The sequence below is a fragment of the Equus asinus genome, chromosome 7 (genome assembly GCF_041296235.1).
Source record: "Equus asinus isolate D_3611 breed Donkey chromosome 7, EquAss-T2T_v2, whole genome shotgun sequence".
Classification (NCBI taxonomy): Eukaryota; Metazoa; Chordata; class Mammalia; order Perissodactyla; family Equidae; genus Equus; species Equus asinus.
Window position 1 is genome coordinate 55,727,982 of NC_091796.1, and position 24,677 is coordinate 55,752,658.

The 24,677-nt window shown below is 38.3% G+C and overlaps 1 protein-coding gene across 14 annotated transcripts; it reads right to left on the reverse strand.

The window, feature by feature from the left end:
• Window positions 1-311: 311 nt before the first annotated feature.
• On the reverse strand, window positions 312-24,654 carry LOC106828639 (centrosomal protein of 76 kDa-like). Of its 14 annotated transcripts, none has more exons than XM_070513422.1 (8): window positions 24,301-24,582; window positions 23,132-23,287; window positions 18,456-18,641; window positions 17,432-17,509; window positions 16,954-17,049; window positions 9,944-9,997; window positions 9,720-9,846; window positions 312-584 (listed from the first exon to the last, which is right to left on the reverse strand). In XM_070513422.1, the coding sequence occupies exons 1-3, from the start codon at window positions 24,361-24,363 to the stop codon at window positions 18,597-18,599; spliced, it is 264 nt and encodes an 87-aa protein (XP_070369523.1). In that variant the 5' UTR covers window positions 24,364-24,582; the 3' UTR covers window positions 312-584; window positions 9,720-9,846; window positions 9,944-9,997; window positions 16,954-17,049; window positions 17,432-17,509; window positions 18,456-18,596. The 14 variants fall into 14 exon arrangements, 13 of the variants coding, with proteins under 13 accessions (XP_070369523.1, XP_070369522.1, XP_070369525.1 ...); XM_070513421.1 differs by lacking the exon at window positions 9,720-9,846 and adding an exon at window positions 6,863-7,026 and having other exon boundaries at window positions 24,301-24,562; XR_011504537.1 differs by lacking the exons at window positions 9,720-9,846; window positions 24,301-24,582 and adding an exon at window positions 23,802-24,170.
• Window positions 24,655-24,677: the final 23 nt, after the last annotated feature.

Genomic DNA, 24,677 nt, shown 5'->3' on the forward strand with positions numbered 1-24,677 from the left:
CTGCCATTATTTGTTTTCTAGATTGTTAAGTCTTATCACGAGAAGATAACAGCTGAGCTCTTTGATAATTCTGTCATGACCATGGACAAGAGAATTCATTTCATGAAGGGGAGGCTGTGATGTGGAAGGGCACATGGTCTTTTTAAGACCCATAGGTATAGACAGGTACCCAATGAGAATGATAGAGATCATCTTCTCGAAAATACAGGATTTTTAAATCCCTTACATATAAAAAGCTTTTATGTAAAAAACATAGGCTACATCTCAGTTGCATTTATTGGATTTTCTCAGCATTAAAAATTAACTCCAAATCTATTTAAAATTAATTTTTATTCATAACAGAATTACACTTTGTACTGAGAGTAGTTCTCTATCTGAGGTCCATGAAAGTAGAAAACCGGAGTCCAGGGGCCAGCCCAGTGGTGCAGTGGTTAAGTTCGCACATTCCCCTTCCACGGCCTGGGGTTCGCCGGTTCGGATCCCAGGTGCAGACATGGCACCACTCGGCAAGCCATGCTGTGGTAGGTGTCCCACATATAAAGTAGAGGAAGATGGGCATGGATGTGAGCTCAGGGCCAATATTCCTAAAAAAAAATAATAATAGTAAAATTTTTTAAAAATGGTAAAAATTATTTTTTCTAAAAGAATATCCTCTTTAAGATAATAATCTTTGAAATATGGTTTCCACAAGGGAAAATTACCAAAAAACAAAAGGGCTAGAAGGTATACACATTGGCACACAATTCTTTAAATCTCCATGGTAAATTCATGCACTAGATAATATCATCCTAATTTACATCCAGGGATAAATTCACTTGATCAGCATCAGACAGGAAGTACATGGAAAAATTATAACTACAACGCGTATTTTCTGATTCCAGGTCCAGCAGTCTTTCTACTCACTCATCTGTACAACCTGAGTCATTTCCCGACCTTTAATTTTTCTGACCTCCTAAGAATTTCTTCCTCTTTCCCAACTTTCCATATTGTTCTTAAAACCTAATGCTTTATATCAAATATCAAGAGTACATTAAACTTGAAGTCAAGTTTGTGCTCATAAATAAAATATTACACAATGAAAAATTTCCCCTCAAGCTTTAATTGCTTAAAGACAAAATTCCAAACCTCCTTCCCTCAAAACCTATTAGAATGCTTACAGTATTCTAGCTAGGAATCCTTCCCTTTCCTCACTTCTAAACAAAAACTTTTACAGAACTAGGAATGAGGGGCAATAGATACAAAAATCAAGGCCAAATACTATTTAGCTAACACTGATAAAAAGAGCGAGCCCCTCTCCGCCTCCTTCTCGTCTACCCCCAGCCAAAACAGTCAAACTCAAACACTTCCCCACTCACACCCAAAGGGAAAATGAGAAAAGAAAACGCCCATGGAATTGTGTTTCTTGCTGTTACATATCGCACACCAGATGTCAACTCCATTTCCTCTAGTCTGAAGCACAAAGACACTTTCTGCAGTTGCACATGCCCAGAAATATTTCTCAAACTGTGTCTTTTGTTGGATGGCGTAATTGAGTCTCTACAAGCAAAAGGCTAGAGGCTGTGCGTGCCTGGTGCCACCCCTCTGTTGTCACCTCTCTCTTCAGGACTTGAAACTACCAAGGGTGAAACTACTAAATACCAAGGAAAGCTGATCCTTCTGGAAGTGAACTCCATATACTGCTGTCTCTCTGCTGAGCACACAGTCATTCATGGCTCATTACAGACATTTTTCCAACACTGCTGCTCTGGTAACTTGGGACGGTGAAGTGGCTAAGAGTGCACAGAACAGAACCTTCTGCTCCTGTCCAAGTCCTCCAACGCAAACTGTTAATCAGTGGCTGCTTTCTAACACAGGATGATCTTAAGCTCCCAAATTATAAATATTTGTAGTACTTTAATTCCATGAGCCTGATTTTCAGACACTCTAAAATATTAATTCGAATACAATGTGTAAGTTTGGGTGAGCTTTGTGTACTTGACAATAGAAATGAAAAAGTACAAAAATGTTACTTCTGATAAAATGCATAATTCAGGAATGCACAATACTTGATATTTTGGTGGCAAACTTATTTGTTGCTGGAGGTCCAAAACCCTTAGCTGTGCTAGCTCAGATGGTACAGAAGTATGTGGTCCCCAGATACAATCCAAAGAACAGAAAATGGGTTTCATTTCTCAGTTTTGAAACTCTTCCGCTTTGATTGGCTAAACCTATTTCTGGGTCAAAGGAACTATCTGCTTTCTAGGTGATCTGCAAGAGAATAAGAATGTGATAAAATGTCTGGAGCAGATGGACCAAGATTGCATCTTTATCCAATAAACCCTCTGATGTATGCACTGTCAGACACTTTAGGATAAGCTCTCCTACTCACTTAGACTCTTCAATTCCTGGGTCCAGTGAAGGGGCACAGGAACTCATAACTGTTACGAGTTATTCCTTTTATAGACAGAGGAACTGAAAGCCAGTAGATTAGAACATAAAGGATGAGCTCAGGTTTAAGCTAATACCTTGAAGTTGTTTGCTTTCAAAATGTCATTTTGGAAAACTACACTACAGTTGGCTTAAAACAAAATATACAACTAGTTCAAACAGGTAAGAACCTGATAAGGGTAAGGCCACATCTCTTCTTCAGTGGCCATAGTTTGATTTAGCACTGAACAGAATTATTGTTTACTGAGAACGAGGACACTTTAAAGCATTTTCATCAATGTGGGCAAAGATACCTACTCTAAAAATAAATCCCAGACATGCGTCAGTAGCTCTTGATGCTATGACTGTGGTGCTCATGATGGGTCATATTTACTTCTTCTCTTTGGAGCAATGCTGTCCAATAGAACTTTCTGTCATGATGGAAACGTTCTATTCTGCTCTGTTCAATACAGCAGCTGCTAGCCACAGTGGCTATGGAGCACTTGAAATGTGACTAGTGAGACTGAGGAACTGAAAATTTTAGCTAATTTTAATTAACTAAAGCCTAAGTTTAAATTGCCACGCCTGACTAGGAGCTGCCATTTCGGACAGTGGAACTATAGAAGTTTTCGTGATATTTGCCACATAAGAGGTATTCAAAGGATGTCGGATGAGTCTGGAACGTGTGAAAATAAATATAACAAAGGTGCCTTTAAATTTTGCCCTTTCAAATGATTTTTTTAAAGAATTTTACTATAAGGGCTGGCCCCGTGGCCGAGTGGTTAAGTTCGCGCGCTCCGCTGCAGGCGGCCCAGTGTTTCGTTAGTTCGAGTCCTGGGCGCGGACATGGCACTGCTCGTCAGACCACGCTGAGGCAGCGTCCCACATGCCACAACTAGAAGAACCCACAACGAAGAATACACAACTATGTACCGGGGGGCTTTGGGGAGAAAAAGGAAAAAATAAAATCTTTAAAAAAAAAAAAAAAAGAATTTTACTATAAGTAGTTCATCAATAATTCAAGAAAACACATTTTAGTGGTGATTACTAACTTCTACCAGTTGTAATGACATAATTTTAAAATGTGGCATATTTAAAAGTGTTAAATTGCAAAACTGAGCACTTTGCTTGCTTTTAAATAGGTAAATGTAATTTATGTGCATGAACAGTAACACTGTTATTATACGAAGTGATATTTGACATTCTTTCTTCTTATATTTATACCATGTCACTATAAGTAAGGAGATCTGTCTAAAAGAATATTAAAATTGAGTCAACTAAGCTTTGGCAAGAAAATGTTTTCTGTTATGTATTAATCATTATAGTGCATGGCAATATCAGAGTCAGGCGGCACATCTGTTGGTAACCCTCTCACAGACTTCCCTCACGAGGTTACTCCGAGTCAAGAGACAAGACCATGTCTACCACGCAGCTGCTGTGGGAGGGACTTCAGCAACACTATCACCACTGTGTGCTTAGTTGCTCACTTTGTGCTTAGTTGCTTACTTTGACCTCCATTCTGATACCTCCAAAGAAAAGGGTAGATCAGAGAAGGCAGATTTAAGTTGCGGAAGCATAATTGCTCCCCCAAAGTTTATTAGTTAATGAATTCACCCATTCCAAACATTCATTGCGTGCCTCTTATGTACCAACCACCCTATTCTGAGTTGGGATCTCATATGGTGATTCAGACATGGTGCCTGCCCTGGAGGAGCTAACAGTCTGGTGGGGAAGGAGAGAAGCATCCAGCAATTATGATACAGTATAATTAACATAAGAACTAGCACTGCCCGCCAGAGCTAGGTTAACCTTATTCATTTTACTCCCTTACTAAAAAGTTCAATGGGACACAAATGCTTACAGGACAAAGTCCAAAACCCCTAGCTTCGTGTTTAAGACCTACACCTTCTCCAAACTTATTTCTGAATACGTGACATGATGACATTAGATTTTCTTCTGTCTTGGTCAGGTGATAAAGATTTAGTGCCCCGCAAACACTGGGCTTTTCTGACACTGCTTTTGCTCATAAACTTTCACTGGCCTGAAATGTCATAGGGTTATCTCTGTCCACCATGAATTCTCCATCATGAGTTTAGATTCATTCATTCCTTTCAAAATATTGATTGAACGCTGACATTCTGCGAGCCCTGGGGTCAGTAGGTAGATGTAGGTCTTGCCCTCAGGTAGCCAGGAATCTGGACTAGGGTGGGAGGGAGCTTGGGAGATATACAATAAGTAAACAATTTTTAAACATTAAGTTCCATGCAAGAAACAAACAGGGTGATAAGATAAAGACTATTGTCAGGGGGAGAGAGGTACATACACAGCCATTTAGAATGGTTGGGATCAACAGAAGAATGGAGAGAGCTGAGAGCATCATGATACAGTGAGCTGTTCCCTTAGTCTTTCCCCTCCTAAGTTACAACCAAATGGACATTCATTAACCAACAGAGGATTCCCTTCAAAGCACAATAGGACAACTGAGATATCCACGCAGTCACACGTCTGAAGGTGGGGGTACTGGAGCCCTGGGAAGCAGTAGAAGGAGGTGAGTGGATCCCCTCTCTCCCCTCAATGGCAGTGATCTAGGTCGTGGGTCCTCATGCAGCATCTGGCACATGACTGTAAGAAGAGGCGGGCCAGCATGAATACTTTCGCTTTTGGAGGGGCAGCCTGGCCTGCTGGAATGCTCCACACTGAGTGGTGCAGCTCAGCTACTACATGGGTGCCACCACCAAGTGCAGCAGACCAGGAGAACTACCTGTGAGTGCACAGCGGGCCCATCAGCATGTGAAAGAAAGCGCCCATCCCACCCCATCTGGCCAAGGCAGCGGATGAGCACCAGAGCACCTGCACATGTGTGTGTGATGTGCCAAGTGGTTGCGGCCAGTGGGCAAAGGCAGATGAACCCTATCAGCACAACTTCCAGCACAAGCAGTAGGTTCAGAAAACACAGCTCCTGCCCCTGCCAGCGGGGGCAGGTGGAATATGTGACCTGATACCACCACCACGTGCCAGCAAAGGATCACTTCATCAAACACCAGTGTCCAATCTAGGCACACTGACTCATGTTAAGAGACTAGAATGGCCTCTCTAAGTAGTGCAATGGCTATTGCGGCTGAAGCTTAGTCAGGGAGTTCTTACCGATTTCTCTGCTGGCATGAGCATTTTTCATTTTGTTCTCTTTCTGCCAGTTTGAGCCAGGTTTCAAGCAGAGAAGTCTGATAGTTGCAACCTTGACCTGAGGGACCTGCAAGCCCAGTTCTAGCCTCCAGCACTTTAGCATCCTATTTAATCAGTGATCCTGGCTCCTTCTACATTCAGTCCTGTTTTTCTATGAATGAGGGCAGAAACTGACCGTTAGGATCAACTTCCACTGCAGGTTCAATTCACAGCTCATTTCTCTGGAACTCTGCACTCTACCTTCTATTACTACTCCAGTGCTTTTTCAGAAACTCAATTTCAGAACTTGGGAGAGATATTTGGGTGTAATTTTAGGATCCTATCATTGATAATCAAAAACACAGATTACAAACCAATGCTCCTGCTAACAGGTTTCTCTTTTCTCTGTCTTCATGAACTATCCAGATGTCTATTACCATAAAAGGAGTAATAACCAAAATTGCACAGTGGGCCCTCTTTGGCACCTTCAACTACTCTATTTCTGCCTCACCAGGCACACAAAGGAAAGTGACAAAATAATAAAGCAATAGCTTTACTTACTTTATTCAGTTAAATCAGAGCAAAGACCTGATTAACTAATATTTTATTGACCTACCCGGTCATTCAATATTTCTAAGCAGCAAGGATTCCAGGCACATGGCACTGTTCTCAAGTGATACAGCTATAGTTTTTAACTAGTCAATGTTTTCCAGAATTTAAAAAGTGCCCTTTATCAGTGAAGTTGGAAACTTTGAAATGTATCAGTCTTTAATGTATGCTACCTACAAGTATCTATATACCTGTGATGTAACCGAATAATTTAAAACTTGTCCTAAGAATTATATGAATTTGAATAGCGTCTTCTACCAAAATATTCTTCACATTAATAATTCTTACATTTATCATGATTAGAATCAAGAAATGCACTTGAAAATGATCTGTTCTTTTTAAATATATCACACAATCGTATATTAAAGAATAGTATCTTCTTAAATAACAGACTGAATTTCAAAGATAGTACTAATTTAAGAGATGAAGCACAGTCTTATTGAATAAATGAATGAAAGGGTAGCGATGCCAAGCCTTACACAGAATCAAACATTCTACTTCATTTCTTAGTTTAGGATGCACATGTTCTCCACAATGTGTCTTCTAAGTGCTGGTTTGAATTTGGCCTAAATCATAAAGATAAGTAACCTACAACCCTATGTTGCTGGGAAGTAGACTATCTACATATCGATTATATTGATCAGTTTAATTTCGATCAGAGTAGAAAGCTGGAATTCCTACTCACGTTTTATGGGAAAAGGAAAGGACTATCGCACATGACAAAACTAGGACACACACTAAGTGAGAACGCAGATCCTTTCAGGCAAGAGGGAAGGCTGCACATGCACTCTAACCAGGAGCAACCATGGAGAGGCTGGAGGGAGCGTTCTCTAGCAGCGTTAGGTGACCCTGAAACAATAACATGCATAGATGCTTTGCTTAGCTCCTGGTCTGGTTTGTACCTTTAAAAAGTAAAGTAAAAGAATACATCCTGGGCCTTTCGTCAGTCACCCAAGGAGTCTGGTTTCAGGATAATGTCACCAAGTCTTCTAGGATAATTTTTTTAAAAAATTCTTAAATTTAATGTTCTTAAGTAAAGAGTTTGTTAAATGGAGGTGGAAAAAAGAGGCAGTAAACAATTTACTTTTGACACTTTCCGAAAGAAAGAAATACCAGCTTTGATAAGGTACTCAACGGCAACAGGATTTGTCATACTTTATTCTGCCTGAATTGATGAACTGTACAAAAGAAGGCCAGGAGTCCCACAATGGTTGAAAGACGTTATTCTGTTAAATATATTCTTCTTTGTTCATGTTAATGTGAGGTTTTCGAAATTTTAAGTAATAAAACCTTTAAAACACACTGAAAAGTGGGAAATAAAACAATCACCTATGTACCTACTAATATCAAATGTTAACATTTGTGTTTTGCTTCAGACACTTTTTTCAAAGAAATAAAATATTATTGATATAAATCCTTGGCACATTTCTGCAGGCATCTCAAGGTTATTATGTATAATTCCCAGACAGGTTTTTGTACTTTTATTACATATATCTGGGATGCTTAAAATTTACTTAAATGCTACCTTTCTTTTCAACTTGAGGTTTCATTCAACATTAGCCAAGTTGAAACATACAGATCTAGTTTAGATCTACAGATAGACCATACAGATCACTTTAACTGGTGTACAGAATTCCATTAAATAAATAAACCACAGATTACTTATTCCTTCCCTTACTGGAGGACAGATAAGGTGAGTCTACTCCTTCTCTATCACAAGTGGTGTACGATGAGCCTCCCTGTATGTCCCCTCGGCCAGTTTCCTTTGGGTCAACAGAAAAGTAGGACTGTTGGCTTATCCAGTCTGCACATCTTTAAGAGTACCAGATAAGGTCAAATTGCTCTCCAAAAGGAAAACAATGTTCAGATGTTTCTTTTTCCCCCAAAGAGATTCTCTTTCGAGAATATAAAACTAATGCCAGTTCCGAAGGATAGATCTTGAATTACTGGTACTGGTTCCAGTAAAATGTAAATAACCTAAGGCTAATGTGGGGCCATTTTATGAACTGCATCATTTATCTGACATAACCTTTGCAATCAAAATTTATTATGTATAGAGCCGTTTCTTTAGCTATAGCAACTCTGTTTCATAAGTGTTTATGTTAAGAATATCTCCCAATGACTAGTCGTCACATCACATCATTAAGTGTGTTTGTATCAAAGTAAAATAAAATAAAAAATTCAAACTCATCAAGTAGAGAATTAGGTAAATTAATAAACTGATGGATAATATATCCCTAAAATAATCATTAAGATTTTTGATTACAACAAAATGGCAATCATTTACATAGAAGGACTTTCCAACTTAAAAATAACTAATCCAGCATAATATTTTTATTGGACAGGATGTGGTGTGTCTCCAGTGGCACCTCACACCGTGTCCCTTGTCTAAAACGAAGTGTAAGGTGAACTGACAGCTCTGCAATCTAAAGAGTAACATATATCAGCTCTGCAATCTAAAAACTAACCCTTGGGCCAGGGGCACCACAGGGAAGCTAAACCTGATGCTCCTAGGTAAATACCAGACACTTGGAAGTGTCTTAAAGCATCCATAATCAGTGCTGTCTCCTGGATCCCAGCAGACATGAACACAAATCTTCTATGAAAAAAGTTATCCCTAAATTAGGTCCCCTGTTTTTTCTTTCTTTTCTGAGGAAGATTCACCCTGAGCTAACATCTATTGCCAATCTTCCTCTTTTTGCTTGAGGAAGATTCGCCCTGAGCTAACACTTGTGCCAATCTTCCCCTAGTTTGTATGTGGGTTGCTGCCACAGGATGGCTGCTGACAAGTGGTGGAGGTTCGTACCCAGGAACTGAACTTGGGCCACCAAAGTGAAGTGCACCAAACTTAATCCCTAAGCCACAGGGCAGTCCCAGACCCCTTGTTTTCAAAGACAAAGATGAACCAAATATGAGCTCTTTAGCAGAGATGACCAAAAACCTAGACACAAGCCACCATAAGTGGGAGTCAGCAGAAATATGAAACACTAGATTTAGATTCCAAAAATTATCATATGTAGTACACAAAACTTTAAGTCACACTTTCAAATTTAAAAACGTAATTACAAAAATGAGCATGTCACTATGAAAAATGACCAAGCCAATTTCAAAAACAACTAAATATAACTTTTAGAAATAAAAAAATTGAAATATAACAAAAACTCAATGGATGGATAAGACAGCAAGATTGGACACAACTTAGAAGAGCATTAATGAACTAGAAGATAGATCAGAGGAAATTATCTAGAAGACAGCACAGAGAACTAGAAATAGGAAAGCAATAGAAAATAAGAGAGAGACATGGAGGACAGAATTTGAAGACCTAACTTATTTCTAACTGGTATTCTAGGAAGAGAACAGAGAGAACAGATGGGAGGCACTACCTGAAGAAATGTCTGAGAAATTTCCAGAATTGACAAAAGACATCAATTAAAAGATACAGAAAATAAGGGCAGGCCTGGTGGCATAGCAGTTAAGTTCATGTGTTCTGATTTGGTGGCCCAGGGTTCACCGGTTCAGATCCCAGGTGTGGACTTACTCACTACTTATCAAGCCATGCTGTGGCAGGCATCCCACATATAAAGTAGAGGAAGATCGGCACGGATGTTAGCTCAGGTCCAGTCTTCCTCAGCAAAAAGAGGAGAATCAGTGGCAGATGTTAGCTCAGGGCTAATCTTCCTCAAAAATAAATAAATAAATAAATAAATGATACAGAAAATATAACATATATCAAAAAGAGGATAAATGAAATTAAGTCCATACTTACACATAATGTAGTTAAATACAGACACCAAAATCAAAGAGAAGATCTTAAAAGCATCTAGAAAGGAAAGATATTATCACTTACAAAGTAACAGCAATTAGATGGACAGAAGGTTTCTCAACAGCAACCATGGAAGGCAGAAAACAAGAGAACAATGTATCATTAGTGCTGAGAGAATACATATGAACTTAGAATTGTATATCTAGCAAAACTATCCTTCAATAAATAAAGGTGAAATAAAGATGATTTCAAAGAATCAAAACTGAGTGAGTTTACTACCAATAACATACAATAAAGAATAAATTTCAGGAAGAAAAAAAATTATATTTGAAGGAAGGTCTAAGATGCTATGAGAAATGAAGAACAAAAAAATATCTAAGCTTATGTTTGTAAAATAACAACAGTGTCTAAATTTGAGAGGGTTTATAAAACAATACAGAACTAAACTACTGACAAGAACAGGGAGGGTGATGCGCAGAGTTAGGAAGGTCTAAGATCCTTACATCATAGGAAGGACGTGTGTGAGATGGAGGTTTGGTTAAATATGCATGGCAAATTTTCTGGAATGACCACTATAAAAATTGCAATAGAGTGATAATTTTTGCAATAGTAAAGAATAAAATAACTTTTAAAAACCTAATACAATCACAGAAAAAACCAGTGTAATACTAAAAAAACCAGAAGTGTAATACTAGCATATTTGAATTTATTTTGATAGGAACAAGTCCAAATACATTATTAATGACAATAAATATAAATAGAACCTTGTCAATTAAAAGATCTAGAGAATTACACTCAATGTAAAATCAATATCCTGCTATATTCTGTTTATAGAGAATAAAACTAAGCCACATGTAAACAGAAAGTTTAAAGTAAAAGAATATAAAACAGATAATTGGCAAATATTAATCAAAAGAAACACAGGGTAGCTGAATTAAGGGACACAGAGAATCATGTTTCACTCCAACAAGAAGATTTAACAATTGTAAATTTTTATCCACCCAATAAGATAGCTTTAGAATATACGAAGAATTGATTATCTTAATACCAAAACCAAATAAGCATAATGTGTGCAAGCAACACTTTTCATTCTTGAACATAGATGAATAAATTCTAAATAAATATTCAAATTCAGCCACATATGTATGAAACTGATAACACTACATAACCAAGTTAGATTAAGCAGGATGGTTTAACATTAAAAAGTCTATAAACGTGGGCTGGCCCCGTGGCCAAGTGGTTAAGGTCACATGCTCCGATTCAGCGGCCCAGGGTTTCACTGGTTCAGATCTTGAGACAGACATGGCACCACTCATCAGGCTACGCTGAGGCAGCGTTCCACATAGCACAGCGAGAAGGACCTATAACTAAGATATACAACTATGTACTGGGGGGCTTTGGGGAGAAGAAGGAAAAAAAAGAAAAGAAGATTGACAACAGACGTTAGCTCAGGTGCCAATCTTTAAAAAAGTCTATAATTGTAATTCATCACATTAAAAATTAAAGAAGAAAAAACATATGACCACTTCAACAGATGCAGAAAGAGCATTTGTTAAAATGTCTATTCATTACAAGAAAAACTTCTGGCGAATTAAGAATAGAATGAAATTTCACAAACCTGATGAGCAAACATTGTTCCTAATGGTAACAGTGAGGAACAACATAAGGATGCGAACTAGCACTGCCTCTATCGAACATTTTCCTTGAAGTTCTAGCCAATACGGTAGGAAATAAAAGGTATAAGAATCAAAAAGGAAGAAACAAAACTCTAATTATACACAGACAATGTGAATGTGTTAGTACACACGCAAGATCTACAAATTATAAGAAACAGCAAGTGTTTAGCAAGGTGTTTAAACATGAGATTAATATAAAACCATCTGTACTTCTACATACCAACAACAAACTGAAACACCAATTTTAAAAAATATGCTTTACAGCAGAACCAAAATACATAAGATACTCAGGAATAAATCTTACAAGACAGCAATAATACATAAAAATACATCAAAACCCAAAAACTTATTGAAAGGCATTAGTGAGGATCAAAATAACTGTTCATGAATAAGGAGATTCTGTGTTATCAAGGTATCAGTTCTCTCCAAGGTAATCTGTGGAATCAGTGCAATTTCAATCAAAATCTAATTAAGAGTTCTGAGAAATCTGATGAGTTCATTCTAAAAGAAAGAACGAACAAAGGCCTCCAAATAGTCCTAACACTCCTGGAGAATGGAATGTTATGCAGTGTGGAGAAACTTGTCCTATCAGAGAGCAAGAGTTATTTCAAAGCTACAGTAACTAAACAGTGTGGTACTGCTGAAAGAACAGACATGGAGCAGGAAAAAACCTAACATATGACAGAGGTGGCATTCTGATTCTGACTCCTGGGGGAGAAAATGGTGCTGGGAAAATTGTGTATCCATCTTGGAAAAAAAGAAAGTGGATTCCTACTCTGTCCCTCACACGAAAATCAATTCCTTCTGAATTAAAAGCTTAAACATGAAAAACCAAATTAAAAAAATGTACCACAATATGGGGGGGATTATCTTTCTGATCTTAGGGTAGGGAAATATTTCTTAAATAAGAAACAAAAAGTGCCAAGTATCAACGAAAAGCTTGATAATTTATTTACATTAAAATCAAGAGCTTATGTTTATTAAGTTGTACCATAAAGAAAGTGAAAAGCTAAGACATAAGCTTATTCTTGGAAAGAAAAGAAAAACAAATAGAATAAGCACAAAAGATATAAATAGGCAGAAGATATTGGCAACCATTTAACAAAGGAAAGATATCTAGAATACATACAGAACATCCACAAATCACACAAAAAAAGAGGACAACTCAAAAGAAAAATAGGTGAAAGCTAGAAACAGGCATTTCACAGAAAAGGAAAAAACAGACCACAAACATAGGAAAATATGTTCAAGGTTAGTATTAATCTGGGAAATGCAAATGAACTAAAGTCATAGTGAGGTTCCATTTTATAACAATCAGATTAGCAAAAAATTAAGAAGTCTGCTCATACTAATTGCCGGCAAGATGTAGGTCAACATCAATGAGAGTGTGAACTGGTGTAGCTGCAGTGGAAGACAACTTAGCATCATCTTGTGAGGTAGATATTTGAATACCCAACAACTCAGCAGTTACATGCTTAGGTATATGCCCTAGAACAGTGCTTTTAAACTTCTCTGATGATAAGAATAATCTGGAACGCTTTTTAAATATCAAGCTTCCTAGGCGTTTTCCCCAGAGAGTCTGATTTGCTGGTCCTGAAATGAAGCCACAGTACTTGCATCTTATGAAGCAGCCCAAGTGACTCTCCCTCCAGAGCAGCTCGGGAAGCAGCCTAACGCCGTGCTGCTCAAAGCCTAGTTCTCCCCTCAGCAGGAGTGGCTGCACCGGGAAGCTCATTAGAAATGCAGGTGCTCAGGGCCCCCTCTGACCTCCTGAGGTGGAACCTTCCTTCACACATTCAAGTTTGAGAAACTTCAGACAGAGAGGAGTGTTTTTCAGAATGCAGGCTCAGTCTCCGGGTCTTACACTCAGACTAGCATTTGTTGTAAAGAGAGAATAGAAACTAAAACATTAGAATGCATTTTAGGTTGAAAGGTGAGGACTGTAGTGTGCAATTTTTGTTTTAGGTACACACACACTCTCCTGCAAATTTAGAGGTGTGTGTATACACTGTGTCACAATGTGCAATATATTTCATACTGTAGCCAAAGAGAGATAAACACATTCCTAGAGATGTTATTTCCCAGGGGCACTAGGAGCTATGTACAGAAATGTTCTTAGCAGAATTGTTAATAAGAAAGAAAAGCATGGACACACCCCAAATATCTACTGACCAGAAAACAGATATTCATACAATGGAAAATTAAACTATTGTATAGTGAAAATGAATAAACCAATTATCAACCTTAGAAACACAGAATTGACTGAAAAACTTAAGTCACCGAAGAGTACTATGACACAATTTTATAAAAATGAAAAATAAGCAAAAGGTAATTAAGAACATAAATATGTGATAAAACTATTTTAACAAAGAAAAGAGCAAAGGAAAAATTTACATAAAAATTCAGGATACTACTTAGCTCGGCCCTGAAGGCAGACAGATAAAATGGGAAGCACGCAGTTAGATGCAGAAGTTCTAAGGACGTTCTATTTATAAGCTGAGGAGCCAATTATTGTTATGCTGCACAATTTACGTAGGTTACATTTATTCTTTTGTTTATACGAATATGACATAATAAATTAAAAAAAAAAAAGATTACAGGGAAGGTATGAATATCCCAGAAACACTGTTGGCTCTTTGAAATTTCCTTCCTGGAGAAGAGCCTGTCATCGGTTCTTATGAAAGACTATGGTTTCTACCAGCCAGACTTAAGGGAAGCAAGGTAACATCTCATTAAAGATTTAACTGTCCTGGATATACACCCATGGACGGGGACCTCTGACGTGAAAAGCATTACAAAGCTCTCTCCTCTCAAGGTGTAAAAGACTTCACACCAGTAATGTTCTCTTCCCTGAAACCCGACGTCTGGATCCTGAAAGCTGAGTCTCAGGCCTGGTGCTCAGCCCGGCTCTGACACTTTGGGTACAGTTATTGCTTCCCCTACCTCTGCCCAAACTTCTGAACCTCATTCTCTTCCATTCTTGGATACTTAGTGAGATCCAAAACAGAACTCAGGACTGTCACATCAGGAGGCAGCACAAGGAAGGTAACTGTCCAAGGTCATGGCTAGCCCATATGGTACCTTTGTGTACATCAGGAAGAGGGCCCCTTCCTGAAGGCACTTACTGTCATCTGCTGAAAAACTGCCACAATAAATATACAAATCTATGAGGCTTACGCTATGAATGGGCACTGTATGTTTGTGCAAGGCATGGCCTGCACAGCTGGATGCTGTGGACCTGTTTGAATCAGTGTGTGTGTACATACACGTGTATGTTTGTGTGCTGTTCAAAATGTGCAAGTTACATGATCAAAAACATATTCTTTCCACCTGATACATATATATATATATGCTGCACACACTAAAAGTTCTTGGAGAAGACACTGTTAATGAACAATTTAAAAACTTATCATAAACCAGGTCTGCAGAAGAGGACATGCTATGAGGTGTGCATGCAGACAGACGTATGTATGTGGATTTTTTTCAGTAAACTAATACCATTTACTCACTTTGTTTCATTATTTCATATTATTTCCTTGTTAAATATTTAAATACATAATTACAATTAAAAAGTATTATTAAATTTTTCACTTTTAATCATTAGTCCAATAAGCTGAAACAACGGGGGGAAAAGAAAATACATTAATTTCAGAAGAGCCTCAACTATTTTACAAAGTCAGTGCTCACAAATTTCATAGTCATAACATGTACACATTAAGAGGGGGCATTCAAATTCGAAAGTTTATAAAGAACTCATACAAAACAGAAAGAAAAGCAGTAAGAGTTTCAAGATGAATTGCTAAAGGACATGAACAGACAAGCTGACAAATCATACAGCAGGAAATGCAAATAAATTAGGGAAAATACTCAAACTTAAAACAATGAGTTATAGTATCCATACATGATCATTTTAAGGAAATACATAGGAAAAATGATTGGATGAAAAAACAAAAAATGCTAACAACGGCTAAATTAAAGTAGGTTACATACAATTGTCCCTTCTGTTTTCTAAATTCTCTTTGATAATGTTATACTACTTTTACAATTTAAAAAAATTATGAAAACTACATAAATAATAGTTAACTGGGGTCTCCCATTCTGAAATTCCTCATCTAGAAACACTTTTAGCCTGTCCTAAAATCTACACAAATGCACAGGATCTGAGAAATATATTAAAAAAATACTACATATAGTCATACAGTCATATATGAGGCTCAATACACACAAAATAATTGAATGTTCCTCATAAGTTACAAAAAATACAGATCTGATCCTATATTTTATGTTGGTTTGGTAATGAGAGAAAATGGGCTCAGGATAAGGAAAAACAGAGGCAGAGATATATAGCTGAAATGCTGCAGTTAAATATCATTGGTCACTGGCTTGGAGATCTTGATTATACAGAATTACGACAAGCGGTACTGTTTGTCTTCAAAAAAAAAAAAAAAACCCTAACAAAAAAGCATACATGCCCAGAGCCCAAGTTCTGCACATAAAAGCTGACTTTACATATAAACTGCAAAGTGTCCTAGTGGTTAATTATTTAGTACTAAGTATCAATCATGGACACACTCCAAATTAAACAAAATAGGTTTTCATTCACTTTAAATCAAATATATTCAAGAAAGAGTTTAAAAAAACAATAATTTAAAATGAAAAGCAAAAGAAAACAAACCTTGTATTATATTGCTCACCTACTCAGTAGAAGAGAGTATTACAAAATTAGTATTCTAGTTTACAAATAAACTTTCTTTCATCTGGATTAAATATACCATACAAGTCCAAGTTAAATGAAATTTACATATACAACAGTAAATCTCAAATAGAGGTGTGAAGCTTTTCTAATACAATTTACAAACCTGTGCAAAAATATTACCCCTCTGTGAGGGTCAAATTTGCGTATATTCTCTCCACCACTGCTTAGCATATACAAGAACGCCATTTCTCTGCAGTTTTCTGACATTCCAAAGCAAGCGTGAAATTAAAATTTTTTTCAATTTCTACTCATTTTCCTTAATTCATTACTATAAAATATGTAACAAATCTATGCACTTCTTTCTGTCTCTACCACCACCCTACTCTAAGCTGCCATCAGCTCGTCTGTAAGAACCTCCTGACTCCCTTGTTCCTATACTTTCCCCAGTACAATCCAGTCTCTGCACAATAGTCAGTGATCTTTTTTCTCCCAAGACAGACATTTTTACATAATAAAAGATACTGTTATTCTCTTGCTTAAAACTAATTCTAATTTTCTAAAATGAGAGTACTTTCTAGGATCAACAGGTAAATATACTATGAAAACAAATATACAAAGAAGAAAAATTCAGCATTATTTACCTGTGTTTAGTACTTTTTATAGGCAACGTTTGATTGAGGAGAGGTTCATCTCAAGTTTCAGATTTAAAATTGCCATAGAAATTTTTGATTCTGTGCCTAAAATATAAATAAATATTTATAACTTTAGAGGTTTGAATATTATGTATCATTAGTCAACCAAAGTCTAACCAAATTAATTTTAAGAATTCTGTGCTTTTACCACTTACATGGAATGAAGATAATATTCAACATTACCTTTAATATTCATGTTAAAAATGAACCAAATCAAATTCATTTTTATTTTGTACAAAGACCTTTATCTAATTATAAGGAGATTATTTATTTTGTAACTTCCTAATCACATTTGAACGGATTTTTTGGACCTAAAGGATTTGGGATTCTTCATTTTTCTCTTCATTAAATGTATCATACCAACCAGACTTACAGTAAAAACAAAGTCAAAGCAACTGTTAACACCTCATTCTCAGAAAATACTTACACTCTTTGTCTCATATAGTCATTCCCATTTATCCCTTCCATTTTCACAGCACACGGAGGACAAATTTTCAAGCCATGCCTGGATTTAAAGAATTGGAAAACAAATATACTTCACATCACAACTATTTAATATTTCTTTGCTGAACGAGAATATACTTGTTTCTGGGTCATTACTATGATTATCACGTTAGGTCTACATTTGAAGACAAATAATGGGTATCTCGTTTGAAAACAAATCTCCTACATAAAACCTTTTTCTCTACTTCTTATTTAAGGAAAAACTCATTCATGGTCTGACTTATCAAAATCTAAATTACTAAAGCTATGCTGTCCAATGGCCAGATTTAATTCTGTGACTACATTTCAATACCAAAGTCATTCCATTATGTTATGCATAAGACACTTGTAGGTTTTCATTGTATCAGCACATATGTATTACCTATCAAGTAGTAGGCAAGAGGCCAAGGAGACAATGGTGCATAAGATAGGCACCATCTCTGTCTCAAAGAGTACTATTCATTGAGACGGACACTGAGCAAGTCAGGTCCTCTGAGTTCCACTTGCCCACACGTAAAAGGTTAGAATACCTACTCCATATCCCACAAGAACTGCCGCTGTAGGAAGCTACTGGTACTATCAGGGATGTACTGTATTCTGGGGTGGAACAAAGTGAAGGTGTTTTTTGCATGTGCGTGTATGCATATGTGTGTGAAGAATCTTAATTTTCTTTATAGCCTTATATATAATCAAATAAACTTGAAAGCAAAAAGCCCTCAAAATTTCAATATTAATTTCCCATATAAAAATTTTTCCTTAAAACAAGGCCAGATTGACTGTCAAGTTCTACACTCATACTATTCGTCAAGACATTTCCCAAGACTATGACACTGGGGGCCAATTGTAATGCTAATGAAATTCTTTTTACATGTTTCCCTCTTGGTTTATAAAGGCATTTAAAAAACATAAAATGTATTTACAAACAAACTGTGGCTATAAAAAGGTAACAGTGATATTAATCATCATACCTACACCCATAAGTTCCACGGTAAGATTGGTCACTCCATTTTCTGAGCCTAAAACGGACCGCCATTCGAGAAAATAGGACGCTACTAAAGTGGTCTCACCAAATATGTCTGTTTTGATTAGCACCATATGAACTGGATCACTTATTGATAACATTGTCGTTGAGTCAGCCATTCTAGTTCCATCACCTAGAAATATAAACCAAAACAATCACACCACATTACATATTCTGTTGGGCCAACATAAAAGAAGACTTTTATTGAAAAGGATACTAGTAATAAACTTACATAAAACCAAATAGAATAATTTGGTAATGCCTCAGAAAGTGTGCGACAGACTGAGAATAAAAGTACGCTCCTACTTCTATCACTAACTTTTGAGAGGACTGGCAGAATTGTGACAACTTATCTAGTTATTTAATGCGTATCAGTGTTTTGTAAGAGAGAAATCTGACCTGTAAAAATACTTAACTAAAGTATATGCTACTACAATAAAAAGCCTTCAACTATGTCAACACTAATCCCCAAACTACTTTTATCCCTAAACCTCCAGAAGTAATCACCATATTATCCACACAAAACTGAAAGATCCGGCGCCTGGGAGCTAACAATTTAAGCTATGAACTGCCTTATTAGGGCAAAATTTTTTACTGGGGGGAAAAATAATAGATTTTGGTAGTGCATTAGCCATCATAGTAATCTAAAATTCTGTAGGCATAATTCTACAACTTTCCTAAGTTTACAAATATATTGTAAAGATTTCTATGTTGAAAACTAAAATGTATAAAATATCTTTATAGAAAGAGTGTAAAACAATTACAGGAATCAAGTATCATAATCTTTTTTTTTTTTAAGATTTTATTTTTTCCTTTTTCTCCCCAAAGCTCCCCGGTACATAGTTGTATATTCTTCGTTGTGGATCCTTCTAGTTGTGGCATGTGGGACACTGCCTCAGCGTGGTTTGATGAGCGGTGCCACGTCCGCACCCAGGATTCGAACCAACGAAACACTGGGCCGCCTGCAGCGGAGCGCGCGAACTTAACCACTCGACCACGGGGCCAGCCCCAAGTATCATAATTTTAAAGTTATAAAAATGAGAGTTACAGATCTAAGCTTTGATTTTTAAAAGTTACAGAACATCATAAATCTAGCCATCTTTCATAAATGAGAAGGATCATGTCTCATTCTCCACTATATCCTCAGCACTTGCCTAGCATAGTACCATGCACCTAACAGGCATTCGAATATTTATTACTAAAGAATCAACCACTAAAACAGTCCAAAAATAATCTTCAAGGAAAAGTAATTAGCAGAAAATAAAGCAAAAAAATGAATAGAAGGGGCTGGTCTGGTGGCATAGTGGTTAAGTTTGAGCGCTCTACTTCAGTGGCCTGGAATTCACAGGTTCGGATCCCTAGCACGGACCCAGTGCCGCCTCATCAAGCCACGCTGTAGTGGCATACCACATAAAATAGAGGAAGATTGATGCAGATGTTAGTTTAGCAACAATCTTTCTGAAGCAAAAAGAAGAAGACTGGCAACAGGTGTTAGCTCAGGGTCAACCTTCCTCACAATAAAAAAAGTGGGTAGAAGTAGTTTATAGAGAAAACAGCAGTGGGGAAAAAACATAAAACAGAAAACTACAGAGATTCATCCATTATAAATCTCTCCTTACAGTAAAAGTTGTTATAGGTGTTCTGCAATAAAACAAAGATTTACTCAATTAAATGACAATTTATTATTGCTCCATATCTAAGCTCTCTCTGCGGACTTCAAGTAAAGGCCTATGACGAAAATCTGGCCCACAGGCAAATGGAACAGGTTTAGAAGAAAATGTTTGTTTAGAAAACGTAAACATAAAGTAAAGGTTGAACAAACTTCTCCTGGTAAAGTCTCAGGTTCTTGCAGATGGTTCAAGAAAGCTTTTCCACCCCAAACCTGAAGATAAATATTGGATCAATATTGGATCAATATTAGCTGTAAATGATAGCAATACATATGAGGAAAGTGCCAAATAACTTAAGGAATGTGATCAAGACAACGGGAAATAATAACTTCACAGAAATAAAACCAAGACTAAAAAAAGAAAGAGAGTAACAAATTCACTGTATACCAGGACAATTTGTACCTGGGGAAGGACAGATACACAATATGATCTCTTTTCCTGAGTTTCCCTTCTGGCCTTTCTCCAGCTGGAAAGGAGGCAGAGCCAAGGGGTAGGCTACCACGGCTCTTCAGTTGCTTATCCAACATTCCTACACTTCCACAAACCAACTCACACAATGATCAACTCAGCAAGCGTACTCTTTAGATAATTACACTCCCATTAAAAAAGTAAAGCCATACAATTTTTATAAAGTATATTAGAACGTGAGAAACAGGTGGTCCTGTTTTTGCTTCCACTCTGCTATAGATTAAATCCTCAGACATACTTCATGCAAAGCAGAATCTAAGTTTTTCTGGATAATTAGTCACAAAAATGTAAGTATTTCATTCTGGGGAAAAAAAATGAAATGTTGGGGCTGGCCAGGTGGTGCAGTGGTTAAGTTCGCACATTCCGCTTTGGTGGCCCGGGGTTTGCCGGTTCAGATCCCAGGTGTGGACATGGCACCGCTTGGCAAGCCATGCTGTGGTGGGCACCCCCCATATAAAGTAGAGGAAGAAGGGCACGGATATTGGTTAGCTCAGGGCCAGTCTTCCTCAGCAAAAAGAGGAGGACTGGCCGCAGATGTTAGCTCAGGACTAATCTTCCTCACAAAACAAAAAAAAAACAAAAAATGAAATGTTTTCTACCAAATACTACAGCACATCTATTCACAGTATTATCCACAACTAAATTAATGTTAAGAAATACACATACTGGGGCTGGCCCTGTGGCAGAGTGGTTAAGTTCACATGCTCTGCTTTGGCAGCCCAGGGTTTCGCCGGTTCAAATCCTAGGCGCGGACATGGCACTGCTCATCAGGCCACATTGAAGCGGCGTCCCACATGCCACAACTAGAAGGACCCACAACTACAATTTACAACTATGTACTTGGGGGCTTTGGGGAGAGAAAAGAAAAATAAAATCTGAAAAAAAAAAGAAAAAAGAAATACACACAGCTTTTTTTAACAACGTTGATTGTCTATCAGTAAAATAAACAGGTTATTTTGGAGAGGAAGGGAGTTCTTGATCAACATTGTCCTAGAAAGGCAGGAAAACATCAAAACAAATTAGAAAACAAAACTTATAGTTAAACAAGGAAATGCCAATAACGGGACTAAGAAATGAACCCAAAGTAGAAGACAAGATAAATTCCCTCAAAAACCCTTTATTTTCGGGGCTGGCCCCGTGGCCGAGTGGTTAAGTTCGCATGCTCCGCTGCAGGCGGCCCCATGTTTCGTTGGTTCAAATCCTGGGTGCGGACATGGCACTGCTCATCAAACCACGCTGAGGCAGCGTCCCACATGCCACAACTAGAAGAACCCATAACGAACAATATACAACTATGTACTGGGGGGCTTTGGGGAGAAAAAGAAAAAAACAAAAAAGATTTACATCAAAAAAAAAAAACCCTTTATTTTCCCAGTATAATTAAAATAATGAAAAGCCTGCAAAAATATGCAGCTGGTCATTCCTGAAGTCTAATACTAAGGAATTAAGTTGACCCCAACAATGTCCACAGAATGCTAAAAACAAATCCTTAATAGCTTAAATGAGGTTAAATTTTCTCTAACCTCATACAATATTTGGCTTATGATTCCACCATGAATTGATTTTAATAAAGAAGTGACATTCATGTAGCAGAAGCTGCTACATGAATTTATTAGGTCAATTTTTCTAACAAATGAGTTTATAAACCTCAAAAATCAAGAAAGGATGCTACGTCAAAGACTTGTTCCCTGGGGCTGGCCCCGTGGCTGAGTGGTTAAGTTCGCGTGCTCCGCTGCAAGGGGCCCAGTGTTTCATTTGTTTGTATCCTGGGCGCCACAACTAGAAGGACCCACAACGAAGAATATACAACTATGTACGGGGGGCTTTGGGGAGAAAAAGGAAAAAATGAACTCTTTAAAAAAAAACGACTTGTTCCCTGGTGTATTATGAAGTCCATCCAATTTTTACATTATATTACCCAGATACAGAAGTTACAGTTTCTCATTATTGCCTCATTTTCAAAAGAAGGCCTACTTACTAATTTGTGCACTGAGAGGCTACCACCACACTAGTGACCTATTTGTATAAAAAGATTTGAAGGTTCTTACGCAAACAATTATTTTCTTGGGGAAGCCGATAATTTGTCAATCACAGAGATTACAGAAAAAGTGCTTATTTTAAAAATTAAGTCCAATCTAAAAGTTTACAAAACAATATTAATGAAAAAGAGCTAGGTTATGATGAACTAACTTGACTAAAATATATATACTTAAAGTTACAAACGTAGAGAATAACGAGAAAATTCTGTCACTGTAGAGAGAGGAATATGGTATATAACTCCAATTTCATCGATACATAATCGTACTTGCTACATTCAAGGGTAGAATTAGCTTACACTTGAACCAAGGATATTACTAGACAAAATGGTCTTACTCTAAAGTGGTTTTACTAAAAAGGAGGGGCCCCAAATGTGGATCCTATACGCAGCATTAAGCATGAGAATATATTTATACCCTCAATTTCTTTCCCCTAAAAGATCACTCACAGTAACAAAATTAAGTTCTTTCATCACATCATCAATGATTCCCCGACGTCTAAGGGCTTTAATCAAATCTTCTGTGGATAACTGCTGTTGATCAGGTGCCAATTCTTCACGTATTGTCTCAGCAAGGATTTCTCTTATTCTGCCATGGACATCCATCTGTGAAGAAAACTCGCATTACGACTTACAGCATTACAACGTGGTCAAATATTGCCCATTAGCTAATTTTTTTCTAAAATACTGACTCAAAGGAAAAAATGAGATAGTAGACAGACTAAATTCAGGAAGGCTTCTTAAGCTAATAATAAGTGTAAAATTGTTACCAGAATTCAATGGGAACAAAGATAAGAGTTTTTTTTTTTAAAAGAAAATTTCCTAGTCCAAATTCTAGAAATAAACTCTACTGGTTATTTACTACCCTTTTTACCCGTTCTCCACAAATAACACTCAACCAAAACAAATCTTTAGAGAGAGAGTACAGAATAATCAAAAGAACACAGATCTGGAGGAGGCCATCAGCATGAACTTCAGCCCTCAAGTTATTAGACGCGACCTCGAGTTAACTCATTTACCCTCGATGAATCTGGAAATAAGTGCCCTGTCAAGATCGGGAGGCTTAGATAAAAGACGGCAAGGCGCACAATAAACGGCAGCTTGCATCCGTTCGGCTTACCGCCTTCAGCCGAGCACCCCAAGACACAACGTTCTTCTTGAGCCCCGAAGGATCACAAATACTTTCATTACAAATCCTTCAGGAATTTCTCTTTCGTGACTGGAGGACTGCAGAGCTGGCTCGACTTCAACGACACCGCAAGGTTCACCCTTAAAGTAGTTCTAATCCCTGACCTCTGACTATAAACCCGCTGCAAACACGACTTGGACTCGATCTGACTTCCAGAAATCGCTCGATAAACGCTTCCGTTTCACGCTGTCCTAGGACACCAACACCGTTCTACCGCCTCATCGTCTAACTGGCACTTTCTGGGCTTGCTCCTCCATCGAGGCTCGAAAGTCCTCTGGCTTCAAACCCGAGGCTCCGCGCATCCCGCGCTCGGCGTCTCACAGCCTTGGCCCCAGTGCCCGGCAAACCGGGGCCGTCGGCGGCCGGGCCGAGGGACACCAGGCCGGCGCTCGGGGCCCCCTGCGGGCAGGAGCGCGCCCACGGCCCTCACCTTGCTCAGATGCTGGTGGATGAGCTGCTTCAGCTCGGAGGCTTTCTCCGGGGGCAGCGACATGCTGGGGCCGGCGCCTCGCCGCCAATCCTCCCCGCTTCGGGCGCCCCAACCGCGCGGCGCGCGCCGGCCGGCCTGGGAGCGTCAGTCAGCGCTGAGCACAAAGCAGGCGCGGCCGCTCGCCCCGCGCAGCTCCCGGGGGCGCGACGCCGCGTCAGGCCCGGGCCGGGCAGGAGCCGAGGCTGCCACACCGGCAGCGCCCAACTGTTGCGTTCAAACGGCGGCAGACAGCCAGCCGCGGGGCTGTCCCCCGCTCTGCCTGATCATCTCCGCCCGCCGCTCCCCCTCCCTCGGGGTCCTCACTCCGCGACCTCAGG